The sequence below is a fragment of the Diplotaxodon limnothrissa genome, linkage group LG19 (assembly GCF_057381915.1).
Source record: "Diplotaxodon limnothrissa isolate DT_005_m linkage group LG19, D_limnothrissa_male_GT1.1, whole genome shotgun sequence".
Lineage (NCBI taxonomy): Eukaryota > Metazoa > Chordata > Actinopteri > Cichliformes > Cichlidae > Diplotaxodon > Diplotaxodon limnothrissa.
The window spans coordinates 10,408,523-10,426,389 of NC_140614.1; the positions used below are offsets into that span (position 1 = coordinate 10,408,523).

Genomic DNA, 17,867 nt, shown 5'->3' on the forward strand with positions numbered 1-17,867 from the left:
TATCGGATTCAGGACCACATACGAAAGTGACCCAGATCGGATTTGAAAATATCGTATTTGTGCCGTTCACACTGTCACACCATGATCGGATATGGGTCGCAGAGGGTCACAAAAGTCGGATTGGATGCGCTTTCGCCTGCAGTGTGAACGTAGCCATAGATACCAGCTAATGACCTAATAAAGAATCACTACCACAAATGTGTTTCTTTTTTTATTTAGTTGTTAAAATATCAATCACTCAAATGAATACAAATACAGGTGCGTGATGGAACCCCTGGCCTCCGTTACACACCTGTATCATCTGAGCTTGTATATGAGGAGCAGGATTTTAAACTCAGGATTTAACAGGGAGCCTCAGTAAATCAGTAACAGTCATCCCAGCAACACTTCTCACCCTCCACTGAGGACAACTGCTTATCCAGACTCGTTACTTCCCCCAGGGAGCAACTGCATTAAAGAAAAGTAAGTCATTATATTACTTTGGTGCTACTGTGTCCATCTCTTCACGTCCACACTCCTACAGCTGCTCCACTATCGCCCTGCCCCTGCACACCACCCAAAACCAGCTGAGTACGTACAGATAACTGAAGAGCCTGTAACTGTAATGTGATTACCTAATCCATGCAGTAATCACATTACTGAAAACAGTAATGTGATTACTGTGATGTGTTCTGTTCCAACACTGTATGAGTAATGAAATTAAATTAAATGAATGTGAAACTGAAGTCACTATTTTTTTTAACAGGAGAATAAAATTTGGATGAAAAAGTAAAACTAATGAAACTAAATGGAAATAAAATTAGTAAAATTAAAAGTGACATGAAAACTTTTCCAAAGGAAATTGAAATAATTTAGCAACTATGATGTCAAAGAAAACGGTAAAAAAAAAAACCTGAAGCAAAAATATTGCAATGAACTGTCAAAATCAATCGACTGAAACACACTGATCATTGATTAAAGCCGTTATTCCAAAGTATCCGAGTACTCCGCATCAGGCGGAAACTACCTGAACTCTGATGTCACACCAGCAGGTGGCGGTCATGCGCAGTAAAAAAACAAAACCCCACACACACCACCGGTATCATCTGTGAAACAACTGAAAGTCAGCTGCACTTCCGGTTTGAATCCCACTGATATGATTAAATATAATGACGCCCATACATATTTACTAGAAAAGAAATAAAGAAAACAACAACGAAACAAATGGAAAAATGTGTCATAATAAAAATGTTAAAAGAAATATAAGAAAACATGGAATGGGCTGAAACAAAGTAAAACAAAAATTATTTATAGATTAAAAGCAGAAAATATGAACCAAACTGAAGAAAAAGTAATTCTGGTGTTTTTAAATAACATCTGTAAGAATAATGCAAAAAAAGGTGTGTTTAACAGAGTTATTGTAGTGCCTAATTAGTTTTTATTCCGTTTTGACTCAGTTTTCAGTCACTTTTAATTTTAGTTCAGTTTTATTTAATCATAATAACACTGCTATTTAATGAAACTGATTATTTATTTTAGTTAATTAGAATGTGTTTTTATTTTCATATTTAGTTTTATTTAACTATAATAACCCTGCTATTTAATGATAATGAAATTTTAGTTTAGCGTGTAACTTTTATTGTGAAGGCGCATCCGGCCCGCGCGACCTCGCGCTGGGTAAATTGGCGGGTCGGAGTTTGTGGGAAAACAAACGGAGGAGAAGTTTTCCCGGAGTGTCGAGCTATTCTCCTTTGTTTTCATGATCTTCATCAGTCACTCCTCCTCCTCTTGGTCCGCTGGGCAGTGAGGCTCCCGTGACGGACAGACCGAGCCGGAGGAAGAGGAGGATGCGGAGATGAAGCTGCTGCTGTGGATCGTCGTGTTATCCCTGCGGAGCCCCGCGGGGAGCTGTGGGAGCGGTGAGTGTCCCGGGGGTCGTGGGCAGTTAGCACAGGAGCTAATGCGACCGCTTTACATCCGCCGAACTCCGCCCGAAAATTGTCAGATTTAAAGATTTTACCGCCTGTCAGACACTCACAGGGTTAGGCTCACCTGACGCTCCGAGGTGATGGAGCCTCTCAGTAAATCGGCAACGCGAGTCACACCAAGCAGCGTTTATCTGAAGCTGGTTCGCTTTTTTTCTAACGTACAGACCCCTGCTCTGACCCGAACCCGTGACAACTTCACATTTTAACCGAGTTCTTTCTGGTTTGTTGCGTTCGCGACGATTTACCTTCAGGCTCGTGACAAACTAAAGAGGTCATGCCATGAAGTCATTTACAGCACGTGGAGCAGCTCGCAGACACATTATATCGGGCAGTTCTTAAATGGAGTTTGGTGTGGGGACTCGTAAACAGAGGTCAGGGGGCAAAGTGCAGCTTTCCGGGCTGATACTGAAGCCGTGGGCTTCGGGAAGCTTTTATGGTCCCCGAGTCATGATGTGAAGCTGTCAGTCATTTTATTCAGGACCCACGTCACTGCGGGTGTGTTGCAACTCACCTGTAAACATGCGCGCGCACACACTGCAGAATAACCAGAGTTCCTCAGGTTAAATCATCAGACTTCTCAGCACAGCTCTGAGTTCATGTCCTCAGGTTTCAAGTAAAAAATAATCTAAACTCTTTTATTGATATCACGTCTAAATCCCGAAGTTTCAGGATCACATGAACACCTGTAGCGCCTCACCTGTTTGTGTGTCAGACTGAACCACAGAGTTAGTCTGCTCACAGGGGCGGAGCATTGATTAGTATTGGTTATTGGTATTTTTACTGATGCTTCGCCCAGTGCACCATTACGTCATCCTTCCAGGAAGTGATGACTGCTGCCTTGTGATGTCATCAGCGCATAGAAAGGCTTTCACCTGGCTGCTCTCTGATTGGATCTGATGTTTGATTGGGTTTCAGTCAGACTTTCAAAATAAAAGCAGTTGAACTGTTTGAGCTCCTGTATTTTCATGAACCCTTTAAATGTTCAGATTATTGATCAGTGATCGGGGAGAGACTGAAGGAAGATAAAATAATAGATTCTCAGGCAGCTTCTGAATGAAGTTCTTATGGAGGACGTCAGTGATGATGAGGCTGTTCCAGAAAGTTCAGAGAAGTGTGTTAAGTTTGAGATGAAACACTGCTGCGTGGAAAACACACACACACACAGATCTGCTGATGAAAACGTGTTAAACTTTCAGTATGACAAAAGAAATGATTCAGACTGAAGAGCTTGGGTGAATGGATCAAGCCGACTCCTCCTACTCCAGCAGGTGTGGTGTTCACAAAGCATCCGTCCAATCAGACGGTGTCTCAGGGGAACGAGGTGCGGCTGGGCTGTGCAGTAGAAGGCGTGACGGAGCCGGAGATCACCTGGATGAAGGATGGCGAGAAGCTGTACAGCACAGATCAGGTGTTCCTCACACTGGGAGAGCAGCACTGGGAGACATCACACAGGTGCAGAACACTCAGTCGATCAATGTTTTTCTACTAACGTTTCGTTTGATTTCCTGAAAGTGCTTTTCAGACTGGGGGGCAGGGCTGCCAGAGTGCTGTGATGTCATCGTACTGTCAAACCACGTTTGTCTCTTCGTTTAATTATCAGCCAGCGGCGCTCACTCCGCGGCTGCTTCCTGCTGACTCAGCCGGAGGTTATTCCTTCAGTGTGAAGCATCACAGTCTCCCTTCTAAAAGGGAAGAAACACAATATTAAAGTTTTTAGGCTAAATCCACTGTAAGAAAGCAGCTTTGAACTCTATCGCCTTCCAACACCACCTCCTCCATCTGTGTCGCTCCTTTAAAAGGTGAAATGAAAAGCCCACTGACATCTGGCGGAGGCGATCCTAGGTTTGATTCCAGGCTGCAGGTGTTCGGACTCCAGACTGAGCGCTTCCTCCTCCGTGATCTGACAGGACGCCCAAAGAGGAAAAAGTGGGCATGCTGCTGAAATTCAGCACCTGGCCTGATGATGGCGCTGTGGCTGTTTCAGTGACTAAACAAAGACTCAATGGGCCTGATTTGCTTATCGTCACAGTAACACCAACCACTCCACCCTCTGGTCCAAATTTGGTCCCTTCCTGCTACGTGAGGTGCAGATGTTTGAAGCAGAGCCCTCAGCTCGTGGATCCAAAGCTCTCATGAACCTTGCTCTGTGCTGGGCCGGTGCTGTGTGACTGTTATTGGGTCTGATGTTGTGGTCTGTTTCAGTGTGAAGTCGGTCCAGCAGCAGGATGCGGGTCAGTACTGGTGTGAGGTGGAGTTCCACGGCCTGACCTTCTCCTCTGAGCGAGCCTGGATTACAGTGGAAGGTGAGGACCCTGAACATGGTCGCCTCCTCCTCACGTTTCCCATCATGCTCCAGGTTCACCTCCTCTTCTTCCTGCAGGAGTTCCTCACTTCACCCAGGAGCCTCAGGATGTGGCGATGTTCGCCGGCACACCCTTCAACCTGACCTGTGCCGCCATCGGCCCCCCCGAGCCCGTGGAGGTGCTGTGGTGGCTGGGAGGAGTCCAGGAGGGGGAGCCCAGACCCTCACCTTCCATCCTTCACGTCCCAGGTCAGAGAAAAATGACATCCAGGTGCATCATGGGAAAGGTCCTCAAGTATCAACCAGCCTGTGGGAGGAGCTACAGTGTGCCATTTAAATTCAGAAACGTTATTACTGAAACGATAAAACACACACACCTGTTTGATAAATGAGTCAGACACAGCTTTATGACCCCATAGCAGTTAACGACATGCCAATGCGCACACACACACACACACACACAAGCTGGATTTAATCCACAGGTCGGTTTAACTGGAGCCAGATCACGCCGTGTTTCTCCAGATTAAAGTTTTCCCACACAGCCTCAGCTGATTCATACCTAAAATATCTCTGATATTCAGAGTGTGTGTGTGTGTGTGTGTGTGTGTGGGGGGGGGGTGTTTGCAGTGGGAGAAACGTCATCAGCTGACCTCTTCAGTTTACAAACAGCACATGTGCAGTGATTCAGGCTACGTCCACACTGGCCCGGATGGATTTGAAAATGGCATTTTTGTCTGAAAGCGCTCCGCCTCCACACTATCAGTCGTTTTCACAGAGTTGTGCGTCCACATTGAAACGGTCGAAAATGCCTACGTTCCAGTCCTGCGCATGCGTGAAACGCAAGAAGACTCGACCTGCCTCATTTCTCTCTGCCGCCTATTTACTTTCCGGCTCTTTGAAGTGTCGCGGCAAAATGTCGAGGAAAAGCAGCGAGTTTGTTAAATGGACTCGCAATGAGGTGGAGTCGTTGCTGCGAGTAACACAAAGGTACAAAGTTGCAAAAGCGAGTGAAAAGAATGTGAAGAACAGCTCTCTGGAGCACGTGCAGACTGATGTTCATCTTTAACAGGGCTGTCAGAGCAGCTGCTGTATAACGCCATCTTAGTTTAATTGGTCACATGACTGCATCACATGACTAACGTGTCATTGTTTTCAAAAAGTCTCAGTTTTCCACACTGTGACACGAAAGCACCGTTTTCAAAACGCTGCGTTGTCCTTGAGCCAAAACGCCGTCTCAGTGTGGACAGGAGGCCAAAACTGAGAGAAAATGATGCGTTTTCAAACGAAAACGTGTTAGTGTGGACGTAGCCTGATACTCGCACCACTGACTCACGATAGGCTGGGACAGACCTTCCCAAAGTGTGGGGCCCGCCCCCTAGGGGGGCGCAGAGCCATTGCAAGGGGGGGCGCGGCATGAAAAGGGAAAAAAAACACAACACAACGCTTGGACACTGCTAGCACGGGACGTCCACACAAACGCAAAGCAGGAGATGAAGCATCGCTGAATATGTTTCCAAACCAACTTCATTCTAAGCCAAAGACTAGAAAATATGGTGAAGCAAATCTGCCCTTTGGCTTCACCTGCACAGGTGCTGAGGTAGGTCTCCCTGCATTATTGGTTTTCCCTGCATCGGGAGCAGCGCTGGGCTGTTCAAATCACAGACAAACAGGATCCCACATTCTTGATTTTTAGTTCACAAACACTTCTTGTAATGACTAACTACTCCTGACATTTTGGAGATGTTAGCTCTTTACACAGTAAAGTTACAGCAGGTTACAAATAACATCAGGCTGATCCTGCCACAATTTGTTCCCCCGGTTCAAATCATGGACTAACAGGATCCCACAGCTGTTTATTTTTTTGAACACATTTTGCACAGAGAGGCATTTTTGGAAAATGTATTGATGCAATGTTGAATATTATTACACAGGAAAAAACAACTACATGTAAAATAATCACACCGTGACGCCTCTGCCTTTGTGAATGGAGGGACAGTAACTGTGTGTGTATGTAAGCTGTAAAACCTGCAGACAGAGACAAAATACTGTTTATCTGCTATTCTGCAATTCCTCTCATGTAAGCAATAATGTGGTGCACAGCTGACGTGAAAAAAGGCACATACCTTTGACGTTGTGTGACGAACTCTGTATTCCTCGTCCACACGGAAACGCAAAAAATGAGTTTTAAAAAAAAAATGTGCGCGAGCGAGGGGGGGCGCGAACATTTTTCTGTAAAACAAAGGGGGGCCCAGCGAAAAAGTTTGGGAACCACTGGGCTGGGAGGTCAGTTTATGATCACTGATATGCAAACTGATTTATCACTGATCAGTGTCCATGAGTCCCATTCACAGAGAGTTGAATGGCTGCAATCACAGCATGTAAGATGGTGACAGATGGAGCCTTAGGCCCCTCCTCCATTCAGAGATAGTCTTTCCCTTTTCACGTAAATGGCCTCCTTGACTCCGCCCTCAAACCAGCGTTCCTCTCTGTCCAGGATGTTACATCCTCATCACTGAAAGAGTGTCCACTGGCCTGTAGGTGTGAACAGACTGCAAAGTCCTGGCCTGATGAGGTGGCTCTTCTGTGTTGGTCCATCCTCTTCACCAGAGGTTGTTTGGTTTCCCCGATGTATAAATCCTGCCAATCCTCCTGCACTTAACTGCGTACACTATGTTACTCTGTGTCAGGGGACCCGATCCTTGGGGTGGACCAGTGTTTAGGATTTAAAATCCACAGAGATGCGGTGTTTAGAGAAAAAGTGTTTCAGCTGGCACGCACGGGATCACTGAGGGTTTTCAGGCAGGCAGCAGTTGTCCTTCTATCCTGGATAAACACATTTACTAAGGGCCTTCTGGATGTGCTGCTCTCCTGCTGTCAGCTCACGCCCAGTGTTCTCACACTCAGCTTCAGTGTAAATGGAAGCTTTACACACGCGCACACACAGTTTCTTGTGTCATCTGTGTTAAACTACATCACCCATAATGCGCCTGGAGCTCCTCTGTGTGTGCGATTAATGTGTGTGTGTGCGCGCAGGTGTGAACAGCAGCATCAAGTTTTACTGTGAAGCGAAGAATGCCAGGGGCGTCTCCGTGTCCAGAACTGGAACCGCTCACATCAAAGGTGAGGCCACACCCACACAGGTGTACGTTGAGCTGTGATTGCATGGCTATGTGTGGGCGTGGCTTGTAAACAGTGTGCCTTTGTGTCTCAGAGCTGCCAGAGGCTCCGGTCAGCCTGCAAATCGTTGGGATGGTGGATAACAACGTAACGTTGTCATGGAAACCGGGAGTCACTGGTCACTCTGAACTGTCCACCTGCATCGTCCAGGTAATGCACACCTTACCCTCATACCTCACCTGTAGGCCTCAAAAAGGTCCTCACTCCCCCCCCCTCTGAACCAGGTGTCGAGGCGCTCCACCCGCAGGTGGGACCTCCCACAGCGGGAGGTCCAGGTTCCTCCTCACCTCCACACTCTGACTGGTCTGAGGAGTCACGCCAACTACAGCACCAGGGTCTCCTGTGTGAACGAGGTGGGGGCGTCGCCCTTCTCACCCTGGCTGCACTTTCACACACCTGAAGCAGGTAAGACAGGTGCGCTGACCGTTACCTGCAGCAAACATGTGACCGTGTCATGTGACCAGCTGGTGTCTTACTACCTCACAGTTTAGTCAGTAAACACGAGCTACAGCTGTGTGTGTGTGTGTGTGTGTGTGTGTGTGTGTGTGTGTGTGTGTGTATTTGGGAAGATTCCAGTCCTCGGCGTACAATCAGCTTTTGTTTGTGTCCTAAATCCAGTGTGAGGCCTGCAGCAGGGCCAGCGGCGCCTCCTGCAGGCGGAGCTCACACTGGGCCCTTTGAGCCACAGTGACCCACATTCAGCTGCAGGCCTGAGCAGCTGAGCACAGAGACAAACACCCAGTAAAACACGGCAGGAGAATAGAAACCAATAGAATCGATAGAACCAGAGGAATCAGTTGATGTGCGGTCCGAGTTTTTGTTGGCTCGTATGTGCTTTTATGTACATGTGACTGTGAGTCTGTGTGTCCCGCCTCAGTGCCCTCCGCGGCCCCCAGGAATCTGACATTTGACCTCTCGGAGCAGCAGCTGTTTCTGAAGTGGGCGGAGCTTCAGGTGGACGAGCTGCAGGGTCGACTGTTGGCCTACAAGGTGCAGTGGACTGTGGGAGGAGAGGCTCAGGTGAGACAGTCGTACCTGTCTCTCCAATGTGATTGGAGGTAGAAGGTGACGGTGATGATGTCATTATCTCTGCCTGCAGGAGCCACTCCTCTTTAAGGAGAACTCCGCCCACCTCTCTGGAGGTGGTCGTTTCTTTAACGCGTCCTTCCAGGTGGCGGCCTGCACGGCGGTGGGCTGTGGGCCGTGGAGCTCCCCGGTGCTGCTGCTGCCCCCTTCAGGTACTCTCAGACATGACATCAGCTCTGATGTCACCGCGGGGTGTTTGAAGGACATTGATGGATTGATTGTTGCCTGGCTGCTCTCTCAGCGCAGGTCCGGGTCCCGCGGAGCCACATGTGGGTCGGTCTGCTGCTCGGCCTCCTGGTCGCCACCATCGTCGGGCTGCTGCTGGCTGTCGTCGCTCAGCGCCGCGGGAAGGAGATGCAGTTTGGGTACGAACGTGTTCACGCACACCACTGACCTTACTGCAGCACGCCTTCCTGCGTCCACAGACGCGCTGCAGCAGTTTATTTATCCACAGCTGAAAGTAGTCCCAAACAGACGCAACATGTGAACTTTTAAAGATGTTTCTGTACGTTTCCACGTGTGAACCAATGAGCTGCCAGCATCAGGCCTGTGGCTGTTTCTCTCATGTGTTTTCATGCTTCCAGCTCGGCCTTCAAGTCTCCGGGTGCAGAGACCTCAGTGTCCTTCACAGCAGCGCGGTCCTTCAACAGGAACGTGACGGACCTGCAGGAGTCCACCTGTGAGTGTGAGCACGCTCAGTGTGTTTGTTGATCGACACGATGTTGAGTCAAGTGACAGACGATGAACACGGGAATGTGTATCAGACCTCGTTGCCTGTGTCTCCCCCCAGTGGACGGTCTCTGCATCAACGACGAGCTGAAGAATAAACTGAAGGACGTTTTGATTTCTGAGCGGCGGCTGACGCTCGGACACATGCTGGGAAAAGGTATCGCTATGACAACAAATGAGACGTGTAAACAGGAACTGTCAGCAAACTCCTCACCTTCTCTTGTAATCAGAGCGACAAACACTAATTTATGAATTGATGTGGGTTGTTTTGTTTTTTTAAATGAAACTAAATCACATGATTCGCGCTGATGTCACCTGACCTTTTATATAGATGGGTGACAGTCAGGTGGTGGGAACACGACAGAAACACCTGTATAACCTCAGCTCTGTGTGTGTGTACAAAATACAACAGAGTGCTGAGTGTGAGGAAACTCCAAGAGTCAGGAGGTCACAAGCACACACACAAAATGTTTAAAAATATCAATATTCATTGAACGTGTCAGAAAATAATTTGTAGAATATGTTAAAACATAAATAAAAGTGCAATAAAATAACAAATGCAAACAGAAAATCACGGTGTGTTTACCTGTGCAGGTGAGTTCGGCTCAGTGCGTGAGGCCTTCCTGAAGACTGAGGACTCGTCTGTCCAGAAGGTGGCGGTCAAAGTACTGAAATGTGAGTTGTACTCTTCTTCTTCTTCTTCTCCTTCTTTAAGCAGCCGATGTGTTGAATAACCAGATCACGTGACTTCCTCCAGCTGACATCACCTCGTCAGGTGACATCGAGCAGTGTCTGAAGGAGGCGGCCTACATGAAGGACTTCCACCATCCCAACGTCATCCAGCTCATCGGTAACCCCGCCCACCACACAGTGGTTAACCGGAGGTCAAAGGTCAGGCAGCGTGATTAATGTGCCGATCTGTCCAATAGGAGTGAGCCTCCACCGGCGTCCCGGCCAGCGGCTGCCGATCCCGATGGTGGTTCTGCCGTTCATGAAGCACGGAGACCTGCACACCTTCCTGCTGCTGTCCAGGCTGGGAGACGAGCCGTTTGTAAGACACGCCCTGATCGATAGCTGATCAATAACCGCGCTATGCTTTGATCAATAACCAATGTGCCTCTGCATTAGGACCTGTCTCTGCACACGCTGGTCCGGTTCATGTTGGACATCTCGCAGGGAATGGATTATCTGAGCAGCAAGAACATCATCCACAGAGACCTCGCCGCCAGAAACTGCATGTCAGTCCGCCAATCGCAGCCAACCAGTCGATCAATGATCTGATTCGCTTCAGATAGTCGTTGTTGTTGTGAGTTTAAATGAGGAGGAGGAGTGGCAGCAATCTTCCACTCCAGCCAAACGTTGAGAGTCTGCTGTTGCTGGTGCTCTGTCATGTGTGTCACATTCAGCGCGTCTACATGGAAGTGAAACTTTAAAGATGAAGGATAAAACTGAGTGTAGGGGGCGCTGTGCCGGCCTTAGCGAGCTCTGTGTGTGTGTTTCAGGCTGAACGAGGACATGACTGTGTGTGTGGCAGACTTCGGCCTCTCTAAGAAGATCTACAGTGGCGATTATTACCGTCAGGGCTCCGTCTCCAAACTGCCCGTCAAGTGGATCGCTCTGGAGAGTCTGGCTGACAACGTGTACACCACGCAGAGCGATGTGGTACGCACGCACACACCTGGGACACACAGACGTCTGTGACGTAGCTGTCCCAGATTACAGATCCTGATTCAGAGCAGAGGACATTTCAGGCTCTTTTCTTTTTTAGTTTCTGCTGATAGTCACGTTCAGACAGCCTGAAAACGATGCCTGGCGGCAGCTCGACACTGTGATTCATAAAAATCCATCCTGACAGATCCATGAGCTGACATGTCTCAGCACTTATTGTAAGTTTGCTGATCAAGCAGAAGGCGAGTGCTGATGCGAGCACGCAGGGACGCTTTGTTCTCTGCAAATGGTAAAAATGGTAAATGGCCTGCATTTGTATAGCGCTTTTCTAGTCCTTAAGGACCCCAAAGCGCTTTACACTACCTTCAGTCATTCACCCATTCACACACACATTCACACACTGGTGATAGCAAGCTACATTGTAGCCACAGCTGCCCTGGGGCGCACTGACAGAGGCGAGGCTGCCGGACACTGGTGCCACCGGGCCCTCTGACCACCACCAGTAGGCAAACACGGGGTTAGTATCTTGCCCAAGGATATTTGGCATGCAGCTAGGAGGCAGCCTGAGATCAAACCACCGACCTTCAGATTAGTGGCTGACCTGCTCTGCCACCTGAGCTACAGCCACCCCACTGTAAAGACGATATGACCTGAGAGGAGGCGCCGCTGAGTTTGTGGCATCAGTGAACCTGCAGCAGCTTAACGCTGAGACGGGTTTAAACTAGAGATGGACCGATCCGATGTTACGTATCGGTCCGATACTGACGTAAATTACTGGATCGGATATCGGAGAGAAATAAAAAATGTAATCCGATCCGTTAAATATCAAAAAAGCACCTCACAAAACTTGCAACATGGCGTAACTCAGCACGTCGCAGCAGTGTGCTCACGTGATAGAGCAGCTGTGTGTATTTGTAGCCTCAAACCAGCATTTCATCTCCGAGGAACTTTTCCCAGAGAGAAGTAAAGCAAGTGTGTAAGTTCATCTCTGAATGTTTGTAAAGCATTCCAGCCTTAAGCTTAACAACCGATATATGGAGCGACTGCCTCTCCCTCTCCTGTTGCTACTTCAATCATGAAACTGATCAATGATCAGCTGATCGGCTTTTCTGTCGTGACTCCGTCTCTCTTGTTTGTTTTTGGCCCACTTTGCACCAGAAAGAGAGAAACCAGCGGCTGAACAACAGCAGCACGTTTAAGCTTGATCAGCTGTTGTTAGAATTTATTTAATATTACTTTCTACTCGAGGATCTTTTTCTACGTAGCTGACGGCTGGTAACTGTGCAGGGGCGGATCTAGCAAAGTTTAGCCAGGGGGGCCGATAGGGCATTAACAGGGAAAAGGGGGCACAAAGACATACTTTTCTTTCTTGTTCTCATTTAAAATGTCTAGCTTTTAATAAATAATTATCTGAATCTTACACCCAAAGTTTTAATCTGATGTAAAATATATATAAGTCAATTACTGTATATAGTAACTGTTAAGTCTAATATACCCTAGTAAGCTATAGTACTTTTTCCTTTGGGAAGGTACCATCTGTGCAGTCTGCAGTTCTGTTGTAGAAAGATGTTGAATCTATTTAATTATTCTTGAAAAATAATTTATTTCTGTGCATTTTTTTTTCACACTGCATCAAATTAGAGTTGATTATGTCGATTAAGCATCAGGAGGTGGAGGGTGGTTCCCTATTTTTTTTGCTGGGAGTTTGCAGCCCTATTAGTTAGGTTGCTTAATATTTCTGCTAAGTACTCTTTAAAATACCAGAATAGGGAGGATGGAGCAGGTTTAAGTTTATTAGATTGATCAGTTTTGCTGAACTTTGAAATATTTTGGGTGCTGTGTGTTTTTTACAGAACAGAATAACAGAATAGCTTTAGTGTTGTTGTTTATTTAAACCTGAGTATGAACTTATACAAAATGCAGCAAGATATTAAGAAAACAGTTTGATTAAAAAACACTATATCGGATTTATATCAGTATCGGACATAAAAAAGTGGTATCGTGCCATCTCTAGTTTAAACACACCTGTGCAGGTGGTTTCTGCTGTCACCTCATCACAGCTGTAGTGCTCGTTACTGCCATCTGCTGATGAGGAGTGAAGCTGTGACATAAACACTACCTTACGTCAGCAGACCAGCTCTTTGTCACATGATTAGATTGTCATGGAAACAAACTAAAGGAACATGTTAGGAGTAAAATAATGACTTTAAAAGTTTCAGGTGTGTGCACTCAGCGAATGATGACCTTCTGTGTGTGTGTGTGTCAGTGGGCGTTTGGCGTGACGATGTGGGAGATCATGACTCGCGGTCAGACTCCGTATCCTGGCGTGGAAAATTCGGAGATCTACGAGTTCCTGATCAAAGGAGAACGTCTGAAGAAGCCGGCCGACTGCAGAGACGACATGTGAGTGTGTACACAACGACACAAACAACATACTGAAGAAACAACAACACAGAGAACGAAACCCCTTTCAAAATAAAGCTGATCACGTCAGCTGTGTGCACTCTTTAACCTCTTTCTTCTTCTGTGGTTGTCAGATATGAGATCATGCACAGCTGCTGGAGTCCTGTCCCTAAATGTCGGCCCAGCTTCCAGCAGCTGGTCGGCCAGCTGGAGGCGCTGTGGGTCAGCCTGTTGCCCGCCTCCCCTCAGAAGGAGCCGTTATTCTACGTCAACCTGGAGGGCGACAATGGCGAGCATGGGGAAGGAGCCCAGGCCCAAGGGCCTGAGGAGGCGGCGGCGGCTTCAAACTGGGGCGTCCCATGGCAGCGGCAGGTGGAGCACGAGGAGAAAGACTGGCTGATTGGGTCTGGGGCGGCGTTTGCCATCGGTGGTGACTACAGGTACATCACCGGCCCCTGTGGAGTCTCCGAGGAGGAGGCAGGGGGAAGGTGGCCCACAGACACGTTACAGGAGGAGGGGAGGGACGAAGATGATGACGACGACGTCGTCATCAACGTGTGACACAGACTGGCCAATCTCAGCGCTCCTCCGTCAGCTGATCAGACTCACTTTAAGGCACGGAGCAGCGGGCGGGTGGAGACGCACTGAGGGACAATCACGACCACTCCTCCCACTACGTTTCAGAACAAAGAGTCAAAGGATCCATTAAGGAGTCGATCAGCAGGTGAATCGGTAACGGAGGGAGATGCTGTTAGTCACCGAGAGGAAACAGAAGGGGGCGCCGAAACGCCTCACATTCATTTCATTAATAAACGTTTTATTTTCAGATCAGTAAATCAATAATTCACGTTTTATTGATCGATCAGCAGCCGCTTCTTTGTTCGATGATTAATCACTTGCTGTTAATTAATCGATTAATCAGCCTGGATATTTTCTTTGCAGCTTGTGTTTTAGAGGACATTACCATTTAGGTCTGGAGCTGTGCTTTTATTTTGAAAGACTGGGGGTTTCCTGAACACACCTGTGACCCTTACATGGGCCGGGAACCTCCAGTTGGACAACCCTGCACTGAACCTGTATTAACAGGGAAACATTTCAGGTTTGACCTTCCTGCTGAAGCTCCTCTCACAAAGCATTTTTCTGAAGCGCTTTGATTTTAGTTTATGATGTGTTGAGAAATTATGGGATGTGTGAAAGCTGCTGGACGTGTCCTGTGAGGCCTCTGTGACCTACATGTGCCTTCTATTGGTTTCTTCTTCACGGTGTGTCCCACCCTCTGTCAGTGTCTCTCTGCTGCCCCCGGTGGTGGCTGTTGCTGTAACAGTGAAGCTGTGTTTTGTTATTACTGAATTAACTTGAAGTTTTAATGGTGACAGACTTAACTGATTTATTGATTTGTTGATCCTGGTTTGCGTTCGTGTCTGCAGTGTCTTGTGTTGCTATGACGACACTCTTACCTCTGTGTGTGATGTCTCACTGACTTCAGGTCTGTAAGAAAGTGATAATTAAATAAAGTGTTTCCTGTTTTCTGCGCTTTGTCTTCTGATCTGAGGTCAGATTGAAAACAGCCGTGGTCAGTAAAAATCAGCGTCCAGCTCTGTGAAATCATTTCAGTTTCATCGTTTACTGCCCGTTTTCAAATTCAAAAATAATCAGACAAATATTTATCGACAGGTTTGCAGCTCTTCAAATAAAATGGATCAAAATAAAATCTTTACTAAGGAATAAATGTACTAAAATACGGGGTAAAGATCAAGTCAGGTATTTAAAATGTAAAACGAAAAAATGAGGTAAAAGAGACAGGAAGTGATGTCACACCACAGGGCGGGTTTGTTTCTTCCACATGATTCTTCGTACTTTATTTACCGCATGCCCATCAATAACAGCTGACAGTCATTTCACACCTCTAAACAGACTCGTATTCAGCCGTAACACCTCGAGCTGTGTCAGTGAGCCGGTGATGTCTTAACCTGAGTCTGTGGTCTCTGCTAGGGCTGTGCGATATGACCAAAATCTCATATCCCGATATAAGAATTATATCGTCCGATAACGATATAAATCACAAAAAATAAATTCAGCTCGACTTGCATGAAGTGTTTTCAGCTGGGCGTCGTGTACCTGGAGTCGGGCGTTTTAACAGATGCATGAAATGATACATTTTTAGACATAAGTTGTAACGACTGCCGTTTTCTTTGTATTTATTACACGGCGTGCTGCGGGGAAAAGCCTGTTCTAACGTTTGAGTCTTCCGTTTATTTTTTAGCACCTGGCGTCTTTTTTTTACTTCTCATCCGTAAATAATCTGCTCTTTCACGTGATTCAGTTTATTTTGAAAAGTCTCAACAGGATCTTGAGCTTTATTGTGAAAGGTTTATGTGGAACATAAACAAGCGGACACGCGGTGGTTTTACCGCGTGTCCACCTGTGTCCGCTAACGACAACGCATAAAAACAGGCGCTTGTCCGTCCGTAGTGTGGTTATATTAAATATAAGAGAAAGAGAGAACTTTAAGAAATGAATATAGCCACTACAGTGACCATCAAAACGATGAAAAAATATTGCCGTAAACAGTTTATTTTGCGACACCACGAAACAAACGATAGCGTAAAATGAAACGATAGACGTTCTTATATCGTCATCCGATATATATCGTTACATCGAACAGCCCTAGTCTCTGCCCCTCCCTGACTGCGGCTCTGCTGGCCAAAATCAGACTGTACATAAAGGATGGATGTAAAGGTAACACCTGCGTCCTGTTTAATCCGGGGCTGACTCTGAAGTCTGATTGGACAGAAGCCAGCTGATCTGTGAGCTCGCTGAAGTTTTTCCAGACGCGTTTTAGGACAGGAAGCGGTTAAGATGGTAACCTCTGACCTCACAGTTCAGCTCCATCATTCATTTACAGTCTGTGGTCTGAAGGACTGAGACTTGGTCCCTGGCGTTTATTCACTCCAGCAGGGGGCGCTCTGCTGCAGCGCCTGACATTTCCTCTGCTGACATGTCATGTGACAGGAAGCTGAAGGGCGTAGAGGCGACGGCTCAGGTTATTGATTATGATGTGACGGTAATCTGACGTGTGACACGGTAGAGGATGCCTCGTCATACATGTTCAGTGTTAGTGATGTAAAACCTTTTACTGTTGTCAGGTTTTAGGCTTACAAATATTTAAAATAACCTCATATTGGACAGATTTGTGATGTCATTCAGCAGGTGTGTGTATGTGAGTGTGTCGCTGTGATTGTGAACACTAAACCTGCAGGGCAGCCTCGCCGTGTGGCGCCGCTCTGCTTCCTGATAACTGTGATGTAACGGCTCTGAACATGAGTTATGATATCATCAGGGTGGAGCTGCTTCCTATTAGCTGATTGGAGGACCGTGTTGCTTTTGTTTAACATGACATTTAGAGAACACCACACTGCTCCACCTGCGCCTGGTCTCCAGGCGGCGCTCTGATGGAAGCAGAACGTTCCTGCAGGTCGGTGAGAAACGAACCGTGTGAATAAACGGGAAAACACATGAAGACCGTCACACTGAGCTTCAGCATCAAGTGCGGCACTTAGGCCCCGCCCATTGGTTAAGACAGCGATCCCAAGTCTCTGAGACGGGTCGTGGTTCTGTGCTGTGATTGGATGTTTCACTGCTGGTTTGTTCATTGTTTACGTCGGTTGTGATGCAAACAAGAGCGGCTTAACTCTATGGCCAAAGCTATACTATGTTCTGATTTTGGATTTGGATTTAATGTATATAAAGGCTAATTCTACTCACTTATACATTATCCTGTTTTGAATGTAGAATTTTGTTTTTTGTTGTAAAATCTAATATTCATGCAACAAAGTAGAGCGCTAACTTAGCAGCTAGTGTGAATTTGCTTAGGTAGCAGGTTGTATAAACAGACACTATGGGTTTAACACAGGTATAAATATCTGCTAATCAGTGTTAACATGAACTGAAATATCATTAAGATAATTTAATGGGTTAACTTAAAGGGTGAATTTATACCTAAATTCGACCTGTTGATCATACTACAGTGCAAACATGCTTATATCTGCCCTAAATCTGTGCAGTTTAGTCCTTTAGTCTATAGAGCTGGCCATCTTCTGGAGCCAGTCTTAAGTGGCAATGCATTTCTTTTCAGCTCCAGAAGTTGCTCTCTGTTTCTCTGTCTATACTAACGACTGTGACTATGCTAACTGGGATAATAAGGATGGTGGCTAGGGTTATAAGGAAGGCCAAAGCAGTCCCTAATGCTATGTCTTAAGTGTAACATTGCTATGTCTTGTCTTTATAGTGCCAGAGTTGGGAGGAATACCTTAACTCTAATTCACAACAGCAAAACTATGTTGGTTTACTACACAAAAGAGAAAAAAAAAAAGCGGCTTAACTCTGAAGGAGCAGCTGAGCGTGCCGACAGACCTGAAGACACAACGACACAAACCATAAACTGACCAATCAGGTCGCTGTGATGACAGCTGTGACATCACAGCAAGAGATGAACCTTCATGGTTTCTTAAATATGAGGATCTGGTGTACTGATG

The 17,867-nt window shown here is 46.7% G+C and overlaps 1 protein-coding gene across 1 annotated transcript; it reads left to right on the top strand.

Annotated features, from left to right (window-relative positions):
• The first annotated feature begins 1,680 nt into the window (after window positions 1-1,680).
• Window positions 1,681-14,772, top strand: tyro3 (TYRO3 protein tyrosine kinase). The gene is made up of 19 exons (XM_085342848.1): window positions 1,681-1,898; window positions 3,236-3,419; window positions 4,170-4,270; window positions 4,348-4,518; window positions 7,303-7,389; window positions 7,481-7,596; window positions 7,671-7,851; window positions 8,324-8,466; window positions 8,546-8,684; window positions 8,774-8,897; window positions 9,117-9,211; window positions 9,323-9,418; window positions 9,856-9,936; window positions 10,019-10,111; window positions 10,191-10,312; window positions 10,390-10,499; window positions 10,764-10,923; window positions 13,196-13,332; window positions 13,467-14,772. Exons 1-19 carry the CDS (start codon window positions 1,835-1,837, stop codon window positions 13,891-13,893), a joined length of 2,631 nt encoding a protein of 876 aa, XP_085198974.1. The 5' UTR covers window positions 1,681-1,834; the 3' UTR covers window positions 13,894-14,772.
• Window positions 14,773-17,867: the final 3,095 nt, after the last annotated feature.